The 18,424-nt window shown below is 37.9% G+C and overlaps 1 protein-coding gene across 1 annotated transcript; it reads right to left on the bottom strand.

Annotated features, from left to right (window-relative positions):
- Positions 1–880: 880 nt before the first annotated feature.
- LOC117304088 (U4/U6.U5 tri-snRNP-associated protein 2-like) lies at positions 881–18,333 on the bottom strand. Its single transcript, XM_033788589.1, has 12 exons — positions 18,251–18,333; positions 15,845–15,908; positions 15,197–15,291; positions 14,828–14,964; positions 12,047–12,199; positions 9,920–10,145; positions 8,155–8,346; positions 7,228–7,370; positions 6,559–6,701; positions 5,322–5,469; positions 3,341–3,427; positions 881–1,306 (listed from the first exon to the last, which is right to left on the bottom strand). Exons 1-12 carry the CDS (start codon positions 18,327–18,329, stop codon positions 1,232–1,234), a joined length of 1,542 nt encoding a protein of 513 aa, XP_033644480.1. The 5' UTR covers positions 18,330–18,333; the 3' UTR covers positions 881–1,231.
- Between the last annotated feature and the right edge of the window lie 91 nt (positions 18,334–18,424).

Here is an 18,424-nt window from a genome sequence, read left to right as displayed (position 1 = left end):
GTTTTTATTCTCTAAAATAATGCGATAGGTACCTCTGACTCTGATGTGTTTTTAACTTGAGGAATAACTTTTATAAATAATATTTTCAACTTGAGAAATGGTTTTAGATATAGATTGGTCAACATCAAATCTCAATCTTAGAAAAAAAAATGAAAGGTACATGATGCCATCACTGAAGAAACCAGCTTCATTTTAATGCATACAAATCGAACTTCAAAAATGTGGTCAAATAATACAAATAAATAAAATCACAAGGCATAAGTCAAACATTTTTTATCAATGTTTTGTAATTTTGTTTATTGGAATAGTACAATATAACACATTTGGCTTGATCAGAAATGTATAAGGTTAAATCACAATAGTTAAAGGCAGTGGACACTATTGGTAATTACTCAAATAATTGTTAGCATAAAACCTTTCTTGGTGACGAGTAATGGGGAGAAGTTGATAGTATAAAACATTGTGAGAAACGACTCCCTCTGAAGTGCCATAGTTTTCGAGAAAGAAGTAATTTTCCACAAATTTGATTTCGAGACCTCAGATTTAGAACTTGAGGTCTCGAAATCAACCATCTGAACGCACACAACTTCGTGTGACAAGGGTTTTTTTTTTCTTCATTATTATCTCGCAACTTCGATGACCGTTTGAGTACTGTTTACCGAAAGTGTCCAATGGCTATAAAGGTCTATATGATGATAGTAGAAAACATCCCTTGAAATATTTCTGCCTGAATTTGATGAGAAATAAATATAGCTTATTTCCTATTATGAGTTTATCGCTCAGTGAGCGTTTTATTCATTTCTTTGTTTGAACCGATGTCATGCAAAATGTGTAATCAGTTATTCACTTTTTTCTTGTTTAATGGTTGATCGATCTCAAACTTCTACAGGTTTGTCAGTTTATGTACATGTATATGATGGTGTACATCAAGTGCTTACACTGCCAGCAACTGTTTGTAAGCGAAAAACCAATTCGTACTGTTCCTTTAATAATGATATAAATTGGAAAAGTACAGTGGCGAGTATTGCACCTCAAAATGCCATGGCTGGGTCCATCATAGTGTCATTCTGCATACAATTTTGCGCCTGCATGATCAGTTCCTTGAAGGGTGAACCTATAAATAACATTTACATTGTGTAGATGCAAGTATATTTTAACCCTGTATTTCGCTGTCTTCAGGTAATGTGTGTCATAACAATCGAGGGGGTAGATAGTTTCTGTAGGTCAGCTATCAATTTTCTGGTTGTCTTTGTGTCTTTGGTTTCTCATCTCCTTCTTCAGCTTTTCTATCTTTCCTCTCCCAAATCTAGAAAGAAAACAAAATAACACAAATGAAACACAAACACAGAGTAAAGGTCTGGGCCCAATTCCATAGAGCTGAAGCACAGAAATTTGCTAAGCATGAAATTTCTACCTTGGTAAAAACAGGATTACCAACCAAAATTGCACTTGTTGCATATTGCTTGTTACTGGTATTCAGCTGTTGTTTGCTTATCCTGAAAAGCATGTGAAAATTTGCCTGGTACTCGGTTTTTTATCGAGGCAGAAATTTCATGCTAAGCAAATTTTTGTGCTTAGCAGCTCTGTGAAATTGGGCCCTGGTCACACAGGCCTCGATAACGAGAACAAGAATGATAAAAAACGCACACCTTCGATATGTTGAATTGCTCCACGCAGAATACTCCCACTCTTGTTCAACCAATCGAGGACATGCATTTTTATCATTCTCGTTTTTCGTTCTCGTGGCCTGTGTGACCGGGCCTTAAGACAGTCACGTGTTAAAAACTCAAAGTTGAGTCGACCAAATTCTTTGCTATGTGGTTACTTTACACTCAAATGTTTGGCCTAAAGTTTGATGGGAATCATACCGGAATTACTTTATAGATCATCTGTGACAAATCTACATCCAGATTTTGAAATATCAGTTTCACTTAAACTTGACTAAGTTTTTACAAAAAGACGCACTTAAGCATAATTTTGCGAGTGCTTCTAACCATTACCGAAGCAGACCTTCGGATAAAAATTACACAATTGTTGTCTGGGTGGGTGGGGGGGGGTCAGTACCAGTGTGACCCTACCCTTTACTTAGATCTTTTTTTAATTTTGTTGATTTGTTATTTTTTTATTCCATACAGCAACAAAGATGATACAAAGCCAACAAGAAATTGAGGAACGGGTCCTTTGATGACCTTAAAAAAAATGGGTTTATCCATTTTAATTAGGTTTTCTTCCAGTTTATATTGTTTTATCTGATGTTTAGATTTCTGGTTGGTATTGTCTATTCCATGGTCTTTTTGTTGTCTCTTTTTGTATGTCTTCTGTCTTGGGTTTTCTTGTCCATTGCCCTTGCGGACTTTTTTGCTTGATTTTGTTGGACGCCTTCACTTTAGAGCCACTGGACAATATTGGTGATTGTCAAAGACAAGTATTCCCACTTGGTGTATCACAACATATGCACAAAATAACAAACCTGTGACAATTTGAAACCCCTTGGTCGTCAAAGTTGAGATATATTAATGAAAGAAAAAACACCCTTGTCACACGAAGTTGTCGAATAACTTCTTTCTCGAAAACTAAGCTACATGATTAGAGGGAGCCATCTCTCACAATGTTTTATACTATCAACAGCTCTTCATTGCTTGAATACCAGGTAAGTTTTTATGCTAATACTTATTTTGAATAATTACCAGTAGTCTCCACTGCCTTTAAAGGCAGTGGAGACTATTGGTAATTACTCAAAATAATTATCATCATAAAACCTTTCTTGGTTACGAGTAATGGGGAGAGGTTGATAGTATAAAACATTGTGAGAAACAGCTCCCTCTGAAGTGACGTAGTTTTCGAGAGAGAAGTAATTTTCCATGAATTTGATTTCGAGACCTCAAGTTTAGAACTTGAGGTCTCGAAATCAAGCATCAGAAAGCACACAACTACGTGTGACAAGGGTGTTTTTTCTTTCATTATTATCTCGCAACTTCTATGACCGATTGAGCTCAAATTTTCACACGTTTTATGCATATGTTGAGATACACCAAGTGAGAAGACTGGTCTTTGACATTTACCAATTTTCACATGTTTTATGCAAGTGAGAAGACTGGTCTTTGACATTTACCAATTTTCACATGTTTTATGCAAGTGAGAAGACTGGTCTTTGACATTTACCAATTTTCACATGTTTTATGCAAGTGAGAAGACTGGTCTTTGACATTTACCAATTTTCACATGTTTTATGCAAGTGAGAAGACTGGTCTTTGACATTTACCAATTTTCACATGTTTTATGCAAGTGAGAAGACTGGTCTTTGACATTTACCAATAGTGTCCACTGTCTTTAATCTTACCTGTATATAAGCTTCTGATAACGTGATCATCTGGGGTAGAATGTCAGCTACATGAAGATCTTGAATCTCGTGCCATTTACCAGTACTCTACAATTACAACAAGACACACCTGAATTAAGACCTCAATGTTTTTGGTATTTTTGGTAAAGTTTTTAAGAAAGATGCAATAAAAGTCACCTGTGAAAGTTTACTTAATAAAGAAACAATTAAACAAAATCTGATGCAAGAATTGAGGATTATAACCTCCTGCAGATCAAATACCGACGTAACTCAGAGTACTGCTCGACAACCACGCTCAAACCAAGACCAGTTCCATCATTTTTAAACCAATGGTTCCTTTGTACAACGAGGACATAGCTTCAGCTTAACGCAGGCGTCGACAACTCAAACGACGTTGGCACTCAACGAGCCTCCAGGTTGACCGTGATATCTTCAAAGGTCAGCGAGAACTGGTTAAAATTAAATTCAACAACCACAAGACCAACTACTACCCCGACAAAATACATGACTGTGGAGGCGACCAAAAATCCCTTTTCCAAGTCATCAACAATCTCATGCACAGGAAAACTACTCCTGTTTTCCCATCATTCCCAAATGCCACAGCAATGGTTGGCAGCTTCTCTGATTGTTTCAAAGAAAAACGTACACGTTGAACCCTATGCTGACCCCCATGTGGTAGATCCACCAAGTCCCCCTTACAGCATTTACCATCACCTCGGATCAAGAAATCACCAAGATAATCAAGAACTCCCCCAATGAAGACCTGTGCCCTCGATCCAATTCCATCTGCCACGGTACAGGAACATATCGACGTGTTGGTTGAGCCAATAGCGACAATAATCAACAGATTTCTTACCTCAGGTCACTTCCCAGATTGTTTGAAGAGGGCTTTGATTACTCCAGTTTTGAAGAAACAGTCTCTCGAAAAAAAAATTATTTTAATAATTATCGTCCAATTTCTAACTTATCATTTGTGTCGAAGGTTGCTAAAAAGGTAGTAGTCGCCAGATTAAATGCCCACCTCACGGAGTATGGCCTGCGTGACGACTTCCAATCCACTTACACTAGTTTCCTTATCGTAGAAACAGCTTTGTTGAAAGTCCACTATGACATCATGATTGCCATCAACAACAAACGGGAAGTTCTTCTGGTTTTACTCAACCTTTCAGCAGCCTTTGACACAATAGACCACAAAATTCTCCTGCATAGATTACATTTTCAATTTGGGGTTCAGGGAACTGCCATCAACAAAATCATACTCAGTATGTTCACATTTCGGGGAATCTATCCAAAAACTCTGATGTTATATACGGTGGGCCACAAGGATCTGTATTGGGGCCTCTACTTTTCACCTTATACATATCATCCCTTGGCCAAACAAGCTGAACAACTCATTCATGCATTCATCAAGACTTGACTTCTGCAACAGTCTACTTACAGGACTCCCTCAGCAATCACTAAAACGTCTTCAAAATGCTTCTGCCCACTTACTCACCAGGACAAAATCTTCCGAGCACATAGAACCTATTTTATATAATCTCCACTGGCTTCCTGTTAAACATAGAAAACAATTCCAAATTTTGCCTCTCACATTCAAGGCCCTCCATGGAAATGCACCTTGCTACATTACAGATCTTCTACAACAACGCATTATAAGACCAGGCCTGAGATCGTCATCAGCATCACACATACTCTATGTTCCCAAAACTCGTCTGGCAAGTAACGGCGACCGTGCCTTTTCCAGCTGCGCAACGCGTCTCTGGAATTCCTTGCCAGAAGAGCTGAGGGACACATCTGATCTATCAACATTCAAACACAACCTCAAGACTCGTCTGTTCAATTTGTCTGCTTGCTAGCATCCAGCGCTCATTTCCTTGATAGGTCAGAGCTTGAGTTCAGTGGCGGTGCTCTTAACCGATCGGCCATGACCCCTCCACTTAACTCGTTGGCCCCAGTTCATGTTTCTGTGGTGTATACATACTTTGTGTAATACATGAGCCCTGTATGTGCCTTTTCCTGGTCCTGGTTCCCCATCTTGTACGATGTTGGCGATCAGATCGTAGCTGGCTGAAGGATTTCTCTTCTGAACCTCAGGATCCTTGGATAGGTACTCGGTGAAATCCATGTTCCTAAATAAGAAAAGAAAAATGAATTCACTCTTCAGTGAAATCTGGCTGATGTACAATGCAGCATAAGAAAATGCAGTGAGCTTTGAACTAAATGGGGGGGGGCAGTTTATGATAGAGTCTTGGCATGTGTTTCGGCAACATCGACCACCGATCATTTCCAATGATGTAAAATAAACCATTTCTGAGAGCTTCACAAAATGGTAGTGTAACCAGAACCATTTCATGACAAAGGTACAACTTCTGAAAACTTATGTTCTCAAACCACAAAGACTTTCTTAAAAGGTACACAAAAAGAAACCTTAGTCTTTAAAGCCATTATACACTTTCGGAAGAGAAAAAATATAAGTTTACAGATTTACAAATAACCTACAGGGTTTACAGAAGGTAATGGTGAAAGACTTCTCTCAAAACATTATTTTATGAAATGCTTTACTTTTTGAGAAAACATTAAAACAATAATACATTCTTGTGGCTGTGACACTTGTGTCCTTGAGCAAGACACTTGACCATAAGCTTCTCTCCACCAAGGGGTAAATGGGTACCTACACGTATGAGGGCAGAGTTGGTTCTTGCGATTGACTAGCTTAGTGCGCTCCATATTTGGCGGCACAAGCTGTATACTCCCCAGGGAGCTGAGATGGTTTAAGGAATGATTTAAGGCCCAGTAGCCCGGGGTAATAATGTTGAAGTGCCATTAGCGCTCCTATTATTACCATGTAGATTTAACAGTCTCCTGACGATGACTAGAGCAAGCTAGTCGAAACGTTGAGACCAACTCAAGAACTGACTCCCCGGTAGTACAGTTAATTACGATCCTATAAGCTAAAGTAGTAGTCCCAGCCAATTTTCTATACCTTCCACCCGGGTAGTAGTTAAAAAAGCAGGACAGTTCTTTTCAGAACTGAGAAGTCTCCCAAACATCCGATAAATCTACTCTGCGGTAGTAGAATAAGGAAAGACAGTTCTCAATCAACCTGGCAAGTAAAGTAGATACACCCATGGTCTCACCGCAAACCAAATACATATTGATACCTCACATGCAATGCCTCAAATCATACACATGTAAATACCCTTCTAAGATTGACTCACTTAATAGGGAAGTTAACAATGGTCCGATTCTTCTCAATAAAGAAGAGGTTTTTGTTGAATCGTTTCATGCACAAAATGAGGTAAGGAGGTAGACGAGTCAGCTGAAATCTCTTGATGGTCGAGTCTTTGTAGGTCTTGTACTCCTGATACAAAAAAAACACCACAAAGCAAACAAACAGTTTATCATTAATTGAATAAAAGGCAAATCCAAACTGCTCCCGTTACAATACTTGATACTAAAAAAAAAACATTAAAAAAAACACATTTTTTTGTCATGAAATAAAAGGCTAATCTTAACTGTTCACTCAACATTACAATACTTGATATTAAATAGATTTGCATCTGCTCTGTAATGGCAAAGGTCGTAGGTGTGAATCCGACCAGAGTAATACGCCTGTGAAAGTACTTAATATACAGTGCTACCACACATCGGAAAAAGGGTAAAACCAAATATACATAAAATGTTTTAAAAAGTATAATAGCTATACTGGGTTCCTATATAGTGCTTTATCACACCCCTGGCATGCAAACAATTCTTGCACACTGTGTTTTGGACACCCTCGGGGGCTTCGCCTAGGGTGCAAGTTTTCCCCTCGGGTGTACAAAACACCATGGATCATGTGACAGCGTGCAACAATTGTATACTATACAGTCACCCAAAAGCCGTACCTTTTCAGAAACTCCATCAAACTTTGTCATGAGTGAAGATAATGGAATCTGTGGGATGATGTTCTGCTCAAGCTCATCCTTGAACAGTGGCGCTTGAGGAATGTCCAACGTTAGGTACAAAAAGGGGGTCTCTGTCACGGTCTCTGTAGAAAACAACACACAGTTCATGTACATGTATTAAAGGGAAGGTACACGTTTGGTAATTACTCAAAACAAATATTAATTAAAAAACTGACTTAGGAAACGAGCATTGGAGAGCTGTTGATAGTATAAAACATTGTGGGAAACGACTACCTCGGAAGTAATGTAGTTTTTGAGAAAGAGGTAATTTCTCCCTACTAAAACAATAAAAGACTTCTAGTTAGAAGTCTTTACTTCTTATCTGAAAGCACACACACTCTTCCAACATGGGTGTTTTTACTTTCATAATTTTCTCACAACTTCGATGACCAATGACCAATTGAGCCAAAATGTTCACAGGCTTGTTATTTTATAGTTATGATGGGATACACCAAGTGAGAAGACTGGTCTTTGACAATTACCAAACATGTACCTTCCCTTTAAAGGATTTGGGTACTTTTTGTTTCACAAAACACAATGTCCACAGATTTACATTCAACTTACACTGTTTGAAGATAATGATAGTAGAAACCTTAAAATATTAGTCGCTGAGGTGCTATAGCTTTTGAGAATTGAGTAAAACAATGTAATGAAAATACGTTTTTACATGCTAAAATAATTTTTTGTCTAATGATCACTGAGACGAAAATTATCTTCATGACATTGTTTTACTCATTTCTCAAAAACTCTTTGGAGTTTGCCAACCAACAGGGTCTGTACGCATGCATGAATGTAATTCACTATTTCTGGAACATGTTGAAAAGGGTCTATTGGCCCAGTATCAAAAGAGGACTTGATATTTCTAACCTTTATATTCTTCTGTTTTGAGCAGTTCTTCTTTGTCTTTCTCCGGTGTATCCATGGGGATGATTTTCTTTGTGAATACTTTCATTCTACCCTGGAATGTACCGTAGACGATGCTACTCTTGGCTTTCCTTGTTCCGCCGAGCGAAGCATGAAGGGCATTGAGGAACCAGGAGAGGATCTCAACTGGATCACCTGTCAAGGAAGAAAACAACAAGATTATAGAAAAGTTTTAAGAACACTCTTAATATTAAAGGCACAGGGGTGGAGTTCACAAAGAGTTAGGACTAGTCATATCACGAGTTAGGACTAACTACTCGTCCTAACTTAGGACTAGTCATGCAATTTGTGTATCTCCTAAGTAAGGACTAGTCCCAACTCTTTGTGAAATCGACCCCTGGACAAATTTTAAAAAAAATTATGCAAGGCACCTGAAGGCCACTTCAAAATGTGGACTACAATTATTTTTTATTCCACCTTACTTCTAGGGCTGAAAGAGGGTTACCCCCTTTACTGTCCATATGGATGTAGGCTTGGGTATCATCAATCCGAAGCCTGGCTGGTAGAGCAGAAAGCACTACTACCTCCCCAACTTTACGTAGCAAGTGTCACGACCGGGATTCGAACCCACACTCTGCTGATTGAACACCAGAGCTTGAATCCGGTGCTCTTAACCGCTCAGCCATGACACTATTGGTTATTACTCAAACTAAGTGTTAGCATAAAAATTTACTGGTAACAAGTCCTAACTGGAGATAGTTATAATATTGTTGTAGTCTTAATGTGTTTGCCAAGGAAAAAGACTCAAGTTTTGAGTTTTGGAAGAAAGTGGCTGAGGTTGTTTCCACAAAGCAATAAAATCCATCGTAAGACAAATTGTCAGTATTACCATAGTGTTTGAATTGTGACATATTTCTTATTAGCAGTTATAATAAATAATAAACAATAAAAGGTATTTATAATGGGCATTTCCAAAACTTGATCAAAGCGCATTTAACGAAGAAAAGGATAAATTAAAACTTGCAGGAAACAAATCATTAATCTACTATTTAGGATAAACTAAAACTTGCAGGAAACAAATCATTAATCTACTATTTAGGAAAGAAAAGGATAAATTAAAACTTGCAGGAAACAAATCATTAATCTACTATTTAGGAAAGAAAAGGATAAATTAAAACTTGCACGAAACAAATCATTAATCTACTATTTAGGAAAGAAAAGGATAAACTAAAACTTGCAGGAAACAAATCATTAATCTACTATTTAGGAAAGAGATACGTTTTAAGCTTTTTCTATAAAGTAACAACACAAGAAGATTTACGGACATTAATTGGGAGAGTGTTCCAAATTTCGGCAGCAGAGTGTGAGACGGCGTGTTTGCCATATGTTAATCAAGATTCATGAGTGTTAAGCTGAGTTTTATCAGAAGAAAACCGGAGTCCTGGACGGTGAGCTTGGCGAAGAAGAAACATATTAGACAGATAAGGTGGAGCAATGCCATTCAAACATATAAAAGAGTTTTGAATTGCATGCGCTTCTCCATGGGGAGCCAGTGTAGTTTAGTGAGTAAAGGAGATCAATGAGCTCTCCAACAATGAGAACAAGTTTTGCAGCTCTGTATTGAATACTTGTGAGGCGTTTGAGATTTGATTTGGTGATTCCAGACAACAGGGAGTTACAATAGTCCAGATCAAGTTCAGATCAATCTGGGTTCTTTTTGAAATTGGCCCCTGGTTGTAGCTTTAGAGGTATCACATCAGTTCCTTACCCTGTTTGGTGATCTGGAATCTCTTTTTACTGCACAAGACGATGGCCTGCAGCATCTCGTGTGGACTAACGTGGGCCTTGAAGTTCCGTGGATTCCACATCTTACGCATGAGCTCCCCGAAACGCTGCGACAGCAGGCACATGATGTCACCAGGTGGGAGCTTGATGTTAATGTAGTTCTTCTCTTCAAGAAAGTAGTTCCGGAGGGGGACAATGTGTGCGAGGGCCTATTGGTAAACAATTAAAAAACAATATGTCAGTAATTTTTCTTTGAATCCTTGTAAATTGTTTGCACACTAAAATGTTGAGATTTTAAGTTTGGTGTCATGGTATTGGATTTATAAAGCACACATTGATAATAATAATAGTGGCTTCTTATGTTCGCTCAAATTCGTCACTCAAATTGGTCACTGGGCCATTTGTTTCATTCCTTAAACCATCTAAGCTCCCTAAAAGTATACAGCCTGTGCTGGTAAGTATATAGCGCACTCAGTTAAATCAATCACAAGAACCATCTCTGCCCTCACAGGTACCCATTTACCCCTACGTGAAGAGAAGCAATTACATTTGAGTGTCCTGCTCAAGGACACAAGTGTCATGACAGGGAATCAAAACCCACACCCTGATGATATTACCTGATAAAGCAGACCCAAGTTTGTCCGGCGTATCTTATCTAACCTAACCTTCAAAGGTAAACAAAATCACTGCGTCTTCTCTTTCGAAGTGCCTTACCTGATATGGATTGAGTTTATTGTGATGATCACTGCATCAAGCCTCACATACTGTAAACTAATACCTTTCATTTTGTCCAGGGTAATTCTACTTGTCATGCACTTTTAGAGAGGCTGTATGTTCTCAATGTAAAAGCATTACTAAGAAATCGCCCTCTACCTAGCGTTTGCTGTCTCTTGCGAAAAGGCAAGATAACAAAGACTTTCAGTCCATTCATAAGGTATGTTTGGAAAATGTGGTACGCTTGGAAAATGTGGGTGTCTGCGCGCTCAAACTTTCAAAAGAAAATATTGAAAACATAAAATTAAAAAAAAATTATATAGTCAATGTTTTACTCATCATCGTGATAAAAAATGTCTATCCCTGATGTTTTATGGGGAGTGTTCTAAGGACACTGGACACTATTGATAGTTGTCAAAGACCAGTCTTCTCACTTGGTGTATCTTAACATTATGCATGAAATAACAAGCCTGTGAAAATATGACCTCCATAAGTCGTCGAAGTTGCGAAAGAATATTGGAAGAAAAAATTCCTTGTTGCACAAGCTGTGTGCTTTGAGATGCTTGATTTCGAGGTCTCAAATACAAATTCTGAGGTCTCAAAATCAAATTCAAATTTTTTAGTGATTACTTCAGAGGGAGCCGTTTCCCACAACTTTTTATGCTACCACAATGTATTATACTACCTGTACCAACTGCTCTCCATTGCTCGATACCAAGTAAGTTATTATGCTAACATTTATTTTGAGTAATTACCAAAAGTGTCTTGTGCCTCTGAACAAGTAAAGCAGTTTTCAAGAGAGAAGTTTTTTTCCAAGAACTTGATTTTTAGGAAATCAAGTATCTGAAAGCACACAGCTTCAAGTGACAAGGGTGTTTTTTTTCTTCCATTATTACATGTATTTCGCAACTTCAACGACGAACTGAGCTCAAATTTTCAGAGGTTTGTTGTTTTGTGCATATGTTGAGATATACTGAGTGAGAAGACTGGTCCTAGACAGTTTTAAGCTGGGGCGATATCGATTTATTTTAATCACGATATATCGCTGACAATATATCGCGATATGCAATATATAATCGCGATTCATTAAATTTGACATCATCAGTCTTCAAACTCCCAGTGAAAGTTGTAGAACAGACTGTTATAGCATAAGAGAGGTGTTCTCATGACCTATTATTCTGGTTTTACTCCAAACCTATGTATAGGGTGCAAGATGTCTCAGTTTGGAAATACAACGCGATATTGCGATACTCAATCGACATCGCGATATATTACGATATATCGATATTTTGATTAAAACCAAATCGATCTAATATCAAAATCGTTTCCAAATTAGCATCGCTGTATTCGATAATATCGTGGTACCGCCCAAGCTTACCATTAATCGCATACTTACATGGAGCAAAACATTGCAGTAGTCATTTGCTTTGATGTTGTTGAGACCTACAATGCCCGGAAGATACGTTGTCTTGTCATAAGCTCTAGACAACTTGGTGTTACTGTCAAGATTCTCAATGTCATCCTTCGTAAAGGTGGGTCTCAGGACATACTAAACAGAGGAGTAAAATGAAGTTGACGGTACATGTACATCAGCATTACTATTCTTTTAAAGGGTCTAGATGTAACTTTTGTAGGACAAAAATTACAATGTCCACAGATTTAGACTAAACTTACACAGTTTGAAGATAATGATAATAGAAAGCTTCCCTGAAAATATTACGTGTTGAGCTGCTGTAGTTTTGGGAAGTGAGTAAAACAATGTCATGAAAATCATTTCCGTCTCATGAGACGAAAATGATTTTAATCATTTACAATTAAACAAATTTTCATGATTTTTTTTTTACTCATTTCTCAAAAACTACAGCACCTCAATAAGTAGTATTTGAAGGGAAGCTTTCCACTATCATTACCTTCAAACCCTGTAAGTTTAATGTAAATCTATGGCATTTTTTAATTTAACTTACATGTACACCGCTTGAAGATAATGATCGTAGAAAGCTTACTTGAAAATATTAAGTAGGATTTGAAACTTTGCATGGTGGAAATACGATACAGAAAGGTTTGCGGTAACACCATGTAATGACTATCTCTAATGAGTTGGGGTGGTTCTGCAGCATGCAGCATCAGAGTCCAGCTTTCTCCAGAAGACGATCAGAGCATACTGAACGAAACGGCGAGTTGAAACCAACGGTTCTTTTCAGAACCACCCCAACTCATTAGAGATTGTCTTTACATGGTGTTACCGCAAACCTTTCTATATTGAAAATATTACTTGCTGAGGTGCTGTACTTTTTTGTTAGACATGAGTAAAACCATGCACAAGAATCTGTTTACATGCTAAAGTAATTGTTGTGACTTGTTTTACTCATAACTCAAAAGCTACAGCACCTCAACAAGTAATATTTTAAGTGATGCTTTCTGCCATCACTATATTTAAACTGCCAGAGTTTAAAGGAACACGTTGCCTTGGATCGGACGAGTTGGTCACTAAAAAGCGTTTGAAACCGTTTGTTATGAAATATATATGGTTAGAAAGATGTTTTAAAAGTAGAATATAATGATCCACACAAGTATCACTCGAAATTGCACAGTTTTCTTTTTACGTCACGAACTATCACGGTCGGCCATTTATGGGAGTCAAAATTTTGATTCCCATAAATGGCCGACCGTGTTATTGGATGAGGTAAAAAGAAAACCACGCAACTTCGAGGCATATTTGTGTAGATCATTGTATTCTACTTTTACATCATCTTTCTAACCATATGCATTTTATAACTGGTCACAAAACGCTTTTCAAAGACCAACTTGACCGATCCAAGGCAACGTGTTCCTTTAATTTTTATCTGTTGACATTGTATTTTGTGTCCTACAAAAGGTACCCAGACCCTTAAAAGGAGTTTATTAAAGGGAGTGGACACTATTGGTAATTACTCAAAATAATTATTAGCATAAAACCTTACTTGGTAACAAGTAATGGGGAGAGGTTGGCAATATAAAACATTGTGAGAAACAGGTCCCTCTGAAGTGGAGTAGTTTTCGAGAAAGACGTAATTTTTCACCAATTTGATTTTGAGACCTCAAGTTTAGAATTTGAGGTCTCGAAATCAAGCACACAACTTCGTGTGATAAGGGTGTTTTTTCTTTCATAGTTATCTCGCAACTCCGACGACTAATCGAGCTCAAATTTTCACAGGTTTGTTATTTTATGCATATGTTGAGACACACCAAGTGAGAAGACTGGTCTTTGAAAATTACCAATAGTATACAATGGCTTTAAAGGGAGTATATACTTTTAATAATTACTACAAAATGAATGATCCCAACATAATGTTTTTGTCAATACAAAAAACAAGGTGTCCAGGTGATCTATGAAAGTTAAATCAAGTAAATATTATAAGACTAAGCTAAAAAACAAACATTAAAAGGAGCTTGTATATGGTATAATTAAAACTTCCAGTTTGGACAGGGAGAAAGGTCAAACAAGGTTGGTACAAATTTAACCAAAGTAACTCTTGACAAAACTGACTGAACTTTCACCTCTATCAGTACAGTATAATCATTCATTCTGACTGGTTTTCTAGAAGTAAATCTGAAAATTTAATGGTGACAATTTTATGTATTTTTAAAGCTAATTTATTTGTTTGACTCTTATTTCAACTGGGTGGCCCATTCAGTGATAACCACTGGTGTCCCATGTGTCTCAACTTATAGGCCTACAAAGCTAGAATAAAAATGTAACAGCAAAAAGTACCAAGAACTTCTCACAATGTTGCTTTTGTTTAAATGTCTCGTAAAAAATATGACAACGTAATTAGGAAATATTAATCCAGTGGTTATTTAAAAGTGTGAAAAGATTGATGGTGACAGCAGGCAGGACTTGTTAAGAATTGAAAGAATGGCATTCCATTGTTAGAATTTAGTTCAAGTTTTCAATGAGATGTGTACAGTGGTTTAATCATCTTTTCGACCCAATTTCATTAAGCCTGTAAGCATAAAACTTGCTAATAGCACAAAAACCTCTTGCTTTACAGAAACTGGTTACCAGCATTATATATTATAAAGTTTACCTTTGCAACAGGTACCCCGCTAATTTGTTTGCTTAAGCAAAGAAACTTGCTGAGCAGTATTTTCTGCTTAGCAGCTTTGTGAAATTGCGCCCTGGTCTTGTTTAACTCACCGTAATATCTTCAAGTGATGAGTCAATAATTTCATAGTTATCTGGCAGGCAGTAGAACTTGAGGGTATGTAGGTTAAGGAAGACATGATGGTTGATCTGAACACTGTGGGTGTAGGCATGGGACTTCCTCCCTCGTCCTAACAAAAGGGGTGAGAAGACAGGAAAATGGTTGGAAAAACAAAACAAAATTATTATGGACAGTTAACAAAAGCTTTTACATCTCTCGAGTTAGGACGAGTAACCTGTCCTAACTTATGATGGGTTCAATGCGTCCTACGTCTTCAAATAGGAAACTAAACTCGTCCCAAGTCCTAAGATTAATCCTAAGTAAGGTTGGGAAGAGTTTGTGAAATAGACAGCAGGTCTTACCTTGAAAGTACTTGGCACATACAAGGCAAGCATACACATTCAGATGGGACAGGGAGACTGAGCACAATTTCTCAAAATCAAAATCTAAGACTCGCCTAAAAGACAAGAAATGAAAACAAACCACAAGGTAATAATACGCTATACAAACTAATCTGTGAAAAAAGCGAAAACCAAATACAGTTATTTCAATCATCAGTTTGATAGTACACAAATAACAAATCCTGATAAACATTTAATGAAAAGGAAAGGTACGAAGTATCCAAGACACGAAGTGTCCAAAGTCACTTTGTAACAACAAAGTAATAATACACTATATTAACTAATTTGGGAAAAAGTGAAAACCAAGTACAGTTATTTCAATCATCAGTTTCATAGTACACAAATACAAAATCCTGAAAAACATTTGATGAAAAGGAAAGGTACGAAGTGTCCAAAGTCACTTCGTACCTTGCAAATGTACGAAGTATCCAGGGTAGGAAGTGGCAAAGGTACGAAGTGTCCAAGGCACGAAGTGTCCAAAGTCACTTCGTACCTTGCAAAGGTACGAAGTGTCCAGGGTTCGAAGTGGCAAAGTTACGAAGTGTCCTGACTGACACCATCATACCACATGAAATACTGTACGTTGTAAGAGTACATTGTGTGTATTACCTATTGATTGTATCGAGGTAAGGGCAGCTTCTGCTCTTATCAACTTTGGGATCCTTCACTGGAGCTGTGTGATAAAAACATCAATATCAATTACCACACTATTTTAAAATTGATTTTAAAATGTTTTACTCACCCGACGTTACTAAATTGTTTTGACCTAAATGTTTTTGGTTCTGCATACCATTCTTACACAATTGCAGTGTTTGCTTACCATGCTGCTAACCTCTAGTCCGACTCAGAGGTAAATCTTTTAAACACTGATTTTTCAAACCTGTCAAACAAAATTTATCAGAAACAAAATTGCGATTCTGGTTGGAACTCTTGTTGGAGTATAACAAAAATAAGCACGGCTTTTCTGCATCATAAGTACTTACTGTATGACATGTCAGTGCAGGAATAGGATACTTTTGTTCACAATTACAAGCACTAGATTGGTATAGTTGCGATAATCGTAGTTGCGATAATCATGTACATGTACATGTACATGCCTGCATGCTCGGTGCGGTGCGGGGGATCGGTGCTTACACACACAGGCGGTGAGTTTGCAAGCTGGAATGGCCGATACAAGTACGCATACGACAGCCATGGCTCGTCCAGATGCGTGTTTGGTTGGGTCACGCTGATTGGTTGTTGCCAAGCAAGTGCGACGTTCAAAATCACTAGTTGGCCCCGCTATGGATTATGGATAATTCGGTCAGCCTTTTGGTAAGTTTTTGTCGTTTTTTCTGCCAAATATTTTCATGATGTTGTTTTAAGGGTTCCAGATGACGTTGTCATACAATAAAGATCAACTCCATGTGTTTAGAATGTCTGTCATGATTTTGGAAAGTGGAAAAAAAGGACGAATCTGATCACGAGTCTGGCAAAAACTGGTCAAAACTGCTAGTTACACCGATAATATCAGTCTTGTGTCGTAACCCTCCGGTCTCCGACCGTCGGGAGGATGGAGGGTTACGATTATCGCAACTAAGATTGGTAATGCCAACTAACCACTACATGTAGCTGAAAACAGAGCAGATGAGGCCGTTTGTTGAACCGGGAGTTGAACTAAATTTTGTGCTGTATTTGTGACTGACGAAAAGTTTCCGTATGGCACCACCACTTTTTCAATCGATATAAAATAATATTATAGTAGGCTAGACCCAGTAACTGGGGCGCTATACTCCTTTTTTTTAAATTTTGACATTATCGGTCGTACAACAGAGAATGTCAACATTTGAAAAAAGAGGTACAGCGCCCCAGTTACTGGGTCTAATACTAATAGTAGGCCTATCTCTACATTTTACCTCTCAATCTCATGTATGCATAAAGAGATATCCCTTTTGCTTTTTTTGTAATAAAAATGAGTGAAAAAGTGGCTGCGCACTACCATGATACAGAAAGTTATCTGTGACCGACTGATCAGGGGTTGAAATTGCCACTGCACTAGTCCGGTAGCCCGGGACTACCAGATTTACAGTCGGGCTACTCATTTTTGACGAGCGTGTGCATATTATTTTTTTTTCCAGGACAAACGTGGAGAATTTTCGCACACGTTCGTCCGTCATAGAATATAAAAAAAAACACTCGATCCATGCTTTGTGTACAAAACATATGGACACACGTCTACGGAAAGCACAGATCGAGTGTTTTTTTATTCTAGGACAAACGTGTGTAGATATTCTCCACATTTGTCCTGGGAAAAAAATAATATGCACACGCTCGTCACGTGTCGTGACTTCGGGGACAATCAGCATTTGTAGTGTAGTGGTAACACGGAGTATTTGGGGACTGATCTACGGTAAGAATTTATAACTTTTAACATTTTTTTAGATTGCGGAGTGGGTTGTCTGGTCGCCCCCTCGACATTGAGATATCAAAGGACACACAGAGCATAATTTTGGCACGATTAAAATAAAAATAAAGAGAGATTTCTGATTCCAAAATTCATTGAACAGAGATTGAACCATGGGTCATTAAACGCGTGAGAGATATAAACCTATGAGTGACTATGAGGTTACGGGAGATGATAGCCGGACGAAAGCGAAATAGTTCTAAGTAGTAGTAGTACTTAGTAGTACTTTAGTAGGAGTACATGTACCTGCTGACCACCTTTAAAATACACTTAATTTCGACCCCTGATGATGCACAAAGAAAAGTAAGCAGTGTTTCCGCTTCAGTCCTACATTACAACAGCAGCTAGTGAAAGTTAGAGTGAATAATCTTTACAGAAAGGAAAGTTGTCACACAAAACAAGTAAACATATTTTTTCACGAATTAACTGCACTGCAGATCCAATGGTGGATCTTGAGAGACTCGAGCAATTCTTTTATGAATTAAGCTATTTTCCCAACGAGTATATAGTAACATTAGATTATCCCATCCAAGGCAAGTATTAATAAAGCGTAGAACTACTTCACAATTTACCAATTTCATCGTCACTATCGGAGAAATCGTCTGGAACATCAACGAGTTTCCGTTTCACTCCCGTTTTGGTGTCCGCCATGATGGTTTTGCTGTTCGGTTTTGCCGAATGGTGGCGCCCTTGCCAGAAAGAGTCAGTAGTCTGGTCGCTAAAAGTTTTAAATGGTTACCAGACTC

Source organism: Asterias rubens, chromosome 20 (assembly GCF_902459465.1).
Source record: "Asterias rubens chromosome 20, eAstRub1.3, whole genome shotgun sequence".
Taxonomy (NCBI): Eukaryota; Metazoa; Echinodermata; class Asteroidea; order Forcipulatida; family Asteriidae; genus Asterias; species Asterias rubens.
Note: the sequence above shows the minus strand (reverse complement) of the source record. Positions and strands in the feature narration are given on the sequence as shown.